Source organism: Callorhinchus milii, unplaced genomic scaffold, assembly GCF_018977255.1.
Source record: "Callorhinchus milii isolate IMCB2004 unplaced genomic scaffold, IMCB_Cmil_1.0 Scaffold1, whole genome shotgun sequence".
Classification (NCBI taxonomy): domain Eukaryota; kingdom Metazoa; phylum Chordata; class Chondrichthyes; order Chimaeriformes; family Callorhinchidae; genus Callorhinchus; species Callorhinchus milii.
The window spans coordinates 75286063-75295334 of record NW_024704742.1 but is presented as its reverse complement, the minus strand read 5'-3'; the positions used below and the strand labels follow the sequence as shown (position 1 = coordinate 75295334).

The 9272-nt window shown below is 44.3% G+C and overlaps 1 protein-coding gene across 1 annotated transcript in view; it reads right to left on the bottom strand.

Moving 5' to 3' along the window:
- Positions 1–623: 623 nt before the first annotated feature.
- Positions 624–9272, bottom strand: part of LOC103177733 (neuromedin-K receptor) — a 31008-nt gene continuing 22359 nt past the window's right edge. The window contains exon 5 of the mRNA XM_042337774.1: positions 624–939. Coding sequence (XP_042193708.1) covers positions 624–939 — 316 coding nt within the window. The remainder of the gene's footprint in view (positions 940–9272) is intronic.

The window sequence follows — 9272 nt, the reverse complement described above, 5'->3', positions numbered from 1 at the left end:
TCTAATCTAGTAATAATTAAAACATATAATAAAGTAGCTCCCAGTTACCAGCAGTTCAGAATACACAAGGTTTGCAACTGGCACTATTCGACTAATCCTCACAATTATTGTTCTACTGTACTTGGTAATGAGTAAAACATAATACACAGACCACATTCAAATGGATCACACATTTAGCTGAAACAGACCAATTGGGTGTTTTTGTACAAACATCACGATAATCACATATAATGTCAGTAAATTGTTTACATTCAACAAATCAACAAAAAATGGTAAATACTTGCTTTCTAGTTAAAGAGAACGATATTCACATAACTGGCAGTAATAACTTTGCTCATGGAGAAGGGACTTCCCATTTCCAGAAGCACTTCCAAGTGGCTCCAGTGCAAAATGGTACTCTGTTTTCTAATCTCAATACTTGCTTGCTACAAAGGAATTACAACAACATAATTACATTTGTATAGTGCCTTTCACGTCAGGAGGACGTACCAAGGCGTTGGATAGTCAGCTATGGGAGGAACGAGACAATTATCGCATCATATATCTCCCCCCCCCCACCACCCCCCATTTCCAGATTGCACTGATGAACTTGAGAATGCTCATCTGATAATGAGTTTAGGAACCTAGGAGTACTCATCTACAGATGTATTTATAGTGGTAAACAAGCTCGAGGTTCTTGAAATGTTTTTAGAATTACTCGGAGAGTATCCGTTGAAAATCATATCCTGCAAAGCTGAACTCTTTTTCCTGCAGACCTCCTGGCTGTCGTTTTCAGCTGTCTCAAACTCCACTGTCATGCTGGACTCTAGCCGAGAGATGGTGAAGGTGCTGTTTTCTCTAGTGGGGTGAAAGTTAGTTGAACGCAATTCTAGTTCATCATAGTTGGAAACTTCAATGAAGGGACACCACTGGAAAGCTCGCTTAAACCCTGCCCTAAAGCTGGAGAAAGTTCAAAACAAGGAAATGTTGAAGCAATCTGAGAACTTTGAGGTAGTAATTCCACCTGTGTCTATATTTACTTAATTGTCTTAACATTTCAGAGTGACTAGAATTTTGGAATTTCTTAAAACAACTTTAATTTATAAGTGAAGAGAGTTTCTCCCAGTGTTCCACTGGCCAACAATTCACCAAATAAAATAGATCATACACTTCATGGCTGTTTGTGGGACATTGCTGTATGCAAATTTGCTGCTGCATTCAAACAAAAAACACACAGTCACTCCATTTTACAAGCACTTTGGGACCTCCTCCTGATACAAAAGACTCTATACCAAATGTAAGGATTATTATTGATATTCATTGGGAAGTCAGTTTTTTCAAGTTCTTTTGAGAACTGCAGAAAATTGGCTTCAAACTTCACACTAAATTCAACAATGTGATATATTCTGGATACTGTAAAATACAAAGAAAATAGCGTAAACTAATAAATAACTCCCCCATGTCCCCATCATTGCCCCCGTTGTCTTCTATGCCTGCAGCTGACTATGCCCCACTCCGCCTCCAGTCTCTGTGTGCACGTCTTGGCTGCCGGCCCCAACCCAAACTACTTTCCCTCAAAATGCCCCCATCCCTGTCCTCCACCCCCCATCACTTTCCCTTGGTCCTTCTCTCCCTCTGTCCTCCTTGCCTCCTATCGCCACTTGACTGTCCCGCAGCCTCCCTCAGCTCCAGCCTGGGCATCCAGATGAGGCTCACTGTGGCACTCGCTGTTGGCTGACCGGCAGCAGCTACACTGACCACCCCAACCCTCATTATCACCACAAGGCCCACTGGCACTAGAGCCCAGGGGAAAACCTCTCCTCCCTCATCCACATTCTCACCCTCCCTGTCAATCCTCCCCCTCCCATCTCACACATTTCTCTGCCACCCGTTACCTCCGTAATGCCATACAAAAATGTCCACCCCCTCTCCAAAAAAGCCCTCGCCGTCAATAAACGCATTGTTGATAGAAACATCGACATCCTGGCCCTCACAGAAACCTGGATCACCCCAGGTGACACCTTCCCCCTGATCAAGGTCACACCACCCGGCTACACCTTCCACCATACCCCATGACCTATCTGCCATGTCGTGGTGTGGCCCTCATCGCCTAGTCCTCACTTGGTCTATTCCCTTACTCCTCAGGTTCATTCCCCTCCATCGAGCACCTGACCTGACTAAGTCCATCTCGGAAGATTATGGTGTTCCGAAGGAAGATGAAGGAACTCCTCTATTACCATCCCTTCAATCTTTCCCTTAAAATCCTCCTTGTTTATCACTCTCCCAAACCCTCCCTCACCTTCTTCTCTGACGTCTCCACCCCTAACTTCCCTTTGCCTCTGTTCTGAACGCCTCTTCATCCTAGGCGACTTCAACCTGCACTTCACTCCCTCTTGCTCTATCTCTGCTGACTTCTCCTTCCTTTCCTCTCACAATCTCACCCTCCACATCCACTCTGCTACCCACATCTATGGTCACCTGCAAGATTTGGTGATACCCAGGGCCTCAGCATCTTGGAAATCATTATTACTGACAAAGCCATCTTGGGCCATTACTTAATCTCCCTTAACTCCTCTATCACTGCCCCTGCCACCCAACCCTCCTCTGTCTCTTATCATCCTGGAAAAAAATCTGCACACCCCCTCCCTCTCTGCTGCCCTGGAGTCACCTGAAATCTTCCCTATCTGAGCTTCCTCCCACAATGACCTATCATCCTCAGTCACTTTCCTCCATAACTCCCTCCCCACCACTCTCAATGCCTTTGCCCCCTCACCTCCCGAACTGCCTCCTACTCATGTAAGTCTCCCTGGTACACCAGCCACCACCACTCCCTCAAGGCACAGGTACGTGCCGCCGAATGCATCTGGCTCAAATCTAATGGTCCGTCAGCAGAACTGGCTGGACCACATCAAAACTTACTGCTCCGCCCTCACTTCCACCAAATTATCCTTCTACTCCAAGACAATCTTGGAGGCCAAGGACAACCCAAGCTCCTCTTCTCCATCACCAACCGGCTCCTCCACCAAACCTCTCATTCCTCACTCATCCTCTCCTCCATCTCCAACTGCAAGGAGATACTGGTCCTCCTCGAGACCAAAATAGAGGGGATCTGCTCGGCTGCCCCTGCCCTTCCAACCGATAACCCCTCCCCATCTCCCCCTCACACTCTGATCCCTGTCTTGACTGCTTCAGATCCTACCTTTCACACTGTCTCCACTTTTGTGTCCACAAACAGCTTCTCCTCCAACCCCTGCACCATCTTATGTGGCATTCCTCAGGGCTCTGTCCTTGGTCCTCTCTTCTTCAACACGTACATGCTCCCTCTTGGTGACATCATCCACAGACATGGGGTCAACTTCCACATGTATGCGAATAACACCCAACTGTACCTTTCCTCCTCCACCTTCAACTCCAGGACCAATGCTATCCTGACAGAATATCTGTCAGACATCAAGTCCTGGATGAGAGCTAACTTTCTTCAGTTGAATGTCAACAAGACCGAGGCTCTCCTGATTGGCCCCTGTCAGAGCCTCCTCACCTCAGGCGCTGACAGCATCACCATCCATGGTTGCACACTCCACCTCACTGAGCCAGTCCAGAACCTTTTTTGACTTTCAACCATCCTTTATACCCCTACGAAGTCTTGTTGACCCTAAACTATCCTTTATACCCCACATCAATGCCTCGACCTGCTTTGCCTTCCCCCACCTCCACAACATTGCCCATCTCCACTATTGCCTCTCCCCTCAGGCTGCCGAAACCATCATCCACGCACTTGTTACATCTCAGCTCGACTGTGTCAACTCTCCTGCTTTGTCAGCCATCCCAACTCTTCCCTCCGCTAGCTGCAGATCATCCAGAACTCTGCAGCACATGTCCTCTCCTGCACCAGGCTCCATGACCCTAACATCCCCCCACTGCTCCCCACCACCAGTTTCCACTGACTCCCCATCCCCCAGAGGATAGAATTCAAAATCCTCCAAGGCCTTGTTCCTTCCCACCTCTGCAACCTGCTAACCCCATATCAACCTGTCCCTCTGCTCAACAGGCTCTGGCCCGATTGAGCCTTCAGCCTTTTTGCCACCACCCCATGGAACTCCATCCCAGGGTCCCTTTGCCTTGCTCCTTCCCTTATCTCCTTCAAGGCATGTCTCACAACTTTCCTCTTTGGCCACCCTCCTACCCTTACCCTCTCTCCACCATCCCTCCTGATCCCAACCACTGCTCAAGTCCAAATCCCTGACTATACAGTGCCTTGGGATGTCATCCCAATGTGAAAGGTGCTATACAAATGTAATTTATTGTTGATGGAGTCCCATAGCTCAGTGGTTTGAGTACTCGCCTCACAAGTAAGAAGACCTGGATTTGCTTCCTGACAGGGCAAACGTTGAGCAAGTTTTGTTACTCCACATGCCTTTGTTTACCTAGCATTAAGTAGGAACCCAGTTGTTAGACAATTGGCGGATCACTTTTCCAATTCCTTCAAAATAAATAAAAATAATTTGGTCACTCAATTCACGACTGTTTGTGGGACACTGCTGTGTGCAATTGGCTGTTGCGTTTCGTCCACAAAATATACAGTCAATTCACTTTACAGTATATTCTACAAAGTGCTTTGAGACCTCTCAAGACGTGATAAGGTGCTATGTTAATATTATATATTCTTATATCAAATACATCAATTATTATTATGATATTCATTATATGAACTGTAAAGAAGTCTGGTACAATTTTAGTTACACTGTAACAGTAATGAAGCAGCATTGCACATTTATCAAAGACAAGATAAGGCACTATATCAAATGCAAGGATTATTATTATTATTATTATTATTGAAGATAGTAGTAGACCAGAGTCCTTCATGCTAAGTTTAGGGCATTAGGAATAAAGCTTTAGGGAAATTCCTCATTGTTGTATTTCCTGAAATACTACCCGTATCACGTGATAATGAGGAGAGAAGAGGGCAATTAAGCAGACAAACGCGTGGCTAAGGCTTTCAGTTCCTCAAACATATTTTGGAATATGAGGTACCTAACATAGACTGGATGGGTTCCACCCAAACATTCAGAATAGATAGTATGGTAAGCGAGTATTAAAATTAGATATCTGGGTGGTTGCAGTAAGTGTAGGAGAGGGCCTAAAACAATTAGGGAAAACTTTAAGTTGTACCAGTGAAAACATAACCAAAAGTATAATAGGTCTAACTCCAATAGTGGGAGATAAATAAACTAAAAATGCTGATAAAGTATATGGGAAATGCCAAAGACAATGGAGTTGTGACTGACAAATACGCTATGCTTGCATGCGGCAAAATATTGGACATCATTTGTATCACAGAGACAATGTTGGGATGATTCCAATCAATGGGATACATATCTGGAAGGATATAAACTGTTTAGGACTGTATCGGGAATAAATAAAGAATGCGGGAATCAGTGGAAGTATCTTACAATGGATACTGACCGCTAGAACCCAGAAGGTAGTGGTACAGGGAATGTCATCAGGCTGGGAGAATGTTACAAGTGGAGTTCCACAGGGGTCTGTTTGGGGACCTCTTTTGTTTAATATCTTCATAAATGATCTGGAGCTGGGATTCACAAGCACAGTAGCTAAATTTGCAGATGATACAAAACAAATGAAGGTGGTAGAATGCAAATCTAAACAGGATAGGTTACAGGAGGACTTGGTAATTGGGCAGACCAATGGTAGATAACGTTGAATGTAAGAAAATGCAAAGTGCTTCACATGGGGATAAAAAATCCAGGAAGACACTATTATTTAAATGGGAAGAAAATAACCTGGACAGAAAATGAAAAGGAACTGGGAAGTCTGACTGATTCTGATTTATAATAAATTGACCAACAGTGCTCGGTAGCAGTGGGTAAGGAAAGCCAGATGCTAGGTCGTATGAAAAGAGCAATATTGAGCCCAAATAGTGAGGTAATCCTGCTACTTTATAAATCACTGGTGTGACTGCACCTAGAATACTTTGTGCAGTTCTGGTCACTGTAGTACAAAAATGGTATTGCAGCAAATGAGAGAATACAGAAAGGGCAACTAGAATGATTGAGTGGAAGGAGGGACTGGACTATGAGGAGCGATTAGGTAAACTGGACATGTTCACATTGAAGAAGAGAAGGCTGAGAGACAATATGATTGTATTTTTTAAGATTCTAAAGAATGATAAGCTGTTTTATCTTGTACTGAACAGTAAAACCAAAGGACATAGCCTGCGATTGAAGGGAGTTAAACTGAAAAAAATCTGTGGAAACACTATTTCAGTGAGTGAGTAGTAAATGTATGGAACAGGCTCCCAAGGGAGATGGTTTAAGCAGAAAGAGTTGATTCTTTCAAAAGCAAATTAGATAGAATTCTTTTAAGAAATAATATGTCGGGATACAGTTTTTAGTTGGGGACATGACATGTGCATATGACTGCAAGGATGGTAGAAGGCGAACTGGATGGATCTTGGTCTTTTTTCGTCTAACGATTCTTATGTTTTTCCTAACTTAAGATTTTTTCCAATAGAGTTGAGAAGATAAAGGGTGATCTGATAAAAGTCTTCAAGAATAAAGGGTAAATATATCCACTGAGCAGTGAGTCAGTAACCAGAGTTCACACACCACAAGAAATAAAGCACAAATCAATGCAACTCCTGGCATTTCTAATTACAGTTCAGCAAATCGACAAGCCTCTGACAGGTACAGTACAGTACTTTTGACTAATCTAATGACTTAGTCATTCACTTCAGTGCCAGAACCAAAGTCTTTCATACTTTCATCCATTCTGAGGATGTCCTTGCTACCACTGATATAGGGATCTTGCCTCCAACACTGTACTTGTTTTTGGTGTTCTCGGCCCCTGTAGTGTCTCAATCATAACATAACAGTCTGCCTCTTTCACAGCCACGTTTGCCTCCTTTTCTACTGTGCTTTCGATCACCTTCCTTTCCCCCATGGATCAGTATGTTTCTAGCCCAATGAGGAAGGAAGCAGTGCCGGATCTAGTTCTGGGGAATGAATTGGAGCAAGTGGAGCACGTTTCAGTAAGAGGCTTGAGCAGAGAAAACAGCAGCATGAGGAGAGAACTGAGTGAGGTCGAGCAGAGTGAGAATTCTGTTAAGGAATTTGGTGAGAGTGGGAATTTGGTGCAGAGGGGGAAAGAGGTGCAGAATTATAAAATATATAATAGTTATATTAAATAATATAAAACATGTCTGGAAATATAGCAAGGCAGCTGAGACTGGTTGCATGCACAATGTATGCCATGTGGAAACTTTCGGATGCTTTATGTGTCCTGGACAGACACGTGTGTAGGAAATGCCTCTGGCTGCTCAAGCTTGAACTCAGAGTTTCTGAGCTCGAGAAGAGGCTAGTGTCACTAATAATAAAATAATAATCCTTGCATTTGATATAATGCTTTTCACATCGTCTAGATGTCTCAAAGCGCTTCACAGAATATGGAGGCTGAATGGATCGAATGTTTTGAGGTGGTCACCTCACAGCCACAGAAGGTTTCAGTGACCACCCGGCATGGTAGGAAGAGAGGATGGACAGTGCAGAAATCCCCTGAGAGTGTGGAACTCACAAACCGGTTCTCTGGATTGAATACCAGTCAGGGTAATGACACGTCTGGGGAGGAGAGTCAAAAGCAAATGGATGCACAGGGAAGAGTGTTAATGCAATTGTCATTGGGGTCACAATGGTGAAAGGAGTAGACAGACGTGACTCTTGCATGGTATGTTGCCTCCCTGGTGCCAGGGTGGAAGACATCACAGGGAACATCCAGAAGTCATGGTCCATGTTGGGATTCATGACGAAGGGAAAAAAAGGGCTGCGATCCTACAGGGAGAGTATCAGAAGCTATGGAAAAAAAGAATGGGACCTCAAAGGTGGTCTCTGGATTGCTCCCAGTGCCTCATGCAAGTGATTATCAAAACAGCATGATCAAACACATGAATACATGGCTGAAGAAATAATAACAATAATAATCCTTGCATTTGATATAGCACTTTTCATGTCTTCGAGACGTCTCAAAGCGCTTCACAAAATAGACTGTAAAGTGAATTGACTGTATGTTTGTGGGCGAAATGTGGCAGCCAATTGCGCGCAGCAGTGTCCCACAACCATGGATTCAATCGTGGATTGAAATGACCAATTTATTATTGTTTTATTTGAGGGATTATGATCAGGCGTGTGGAGTAAGGAAACTTGCCCAAGGTTTCACCCTGCTGGGAATCGAACCCAGGTCTCTCACTTGCAAAGCGAGAGCTCTAACCAACTGAGTGACAGGACTCCACAAAGTCATCAGCAGTGTCCTGGAATACCGTAGAACAGCCTGGCTCAGGAACCATACTACCAAGACCACCACAGAGGACTGGCTCGATTCCAACATTCCATTGCCAGACATGTCACCTTGGAGCCAGTTCAGCTCCAAAGAGATCCTGCTTACCTCCACCTCCCCTAATCCCACCACCACAAGGAAGATAGTCACTAGTCGGTCGGTTGACATCCGACAGGCATGGGTTTGTGTCTTCACCAGGTGGATGGTAGGTACCAAAAACTCCCTTCTGTGTGTTGAAGCCCAGACACCAGCAGCATTCCTGACATGATGGTTTTAGGATGCCATGGGACATACTCCATTAAGGAAATGAAATAATCCACTGGTCATTTTCTCCTGCACATGTGATTCTATCTACTTTATGACACAAAATACACAAATCTATCTGCCCCCACTCAACACAATGTAAAGTTAGAAAATGTGACAGATGTTTTTTGTTAGAATTTAATGTAAACATAGCAGGATTATTTATTTTAAAATGCCTATGTACTTACATGCTATTGGCTCATTGGTAGCATTAATCTTTCACTTCACCCATTATGACAAGTGAAAGAATAGTGCAGAAAGGAGGGCTGCAGGTTTCTGTATCACTGGGACCAGTTCTGGGGCAGTTGGGACCTGTACAGGTTGGATGGGTTTCACCTGAACAGGGCTGGGACCAATGTCCTTGCAGGGAGGTTAACTAGTGATGTGGAGAAGGGTCTAAACTAATTTTGAGGGGGGAAGGGAATCAGGATGTAGCATTGCAGAGGACAAACAAGTTACAGAAAGGGCTGGGACAGACAAATAGCAATATAATCAGGAGTAATCCAGCAAAAAGCAGGGATTAGATGGGAGAGAAATGCAGAGTCGGTCTTGGAGTGCATGTGTGTAAATGCACGGAGTGTGACAAATGAGATTGGTGAGCTGCAGGCTCAAGTTGTCACATGGGGTTATGATGTAGTGGCAATAAC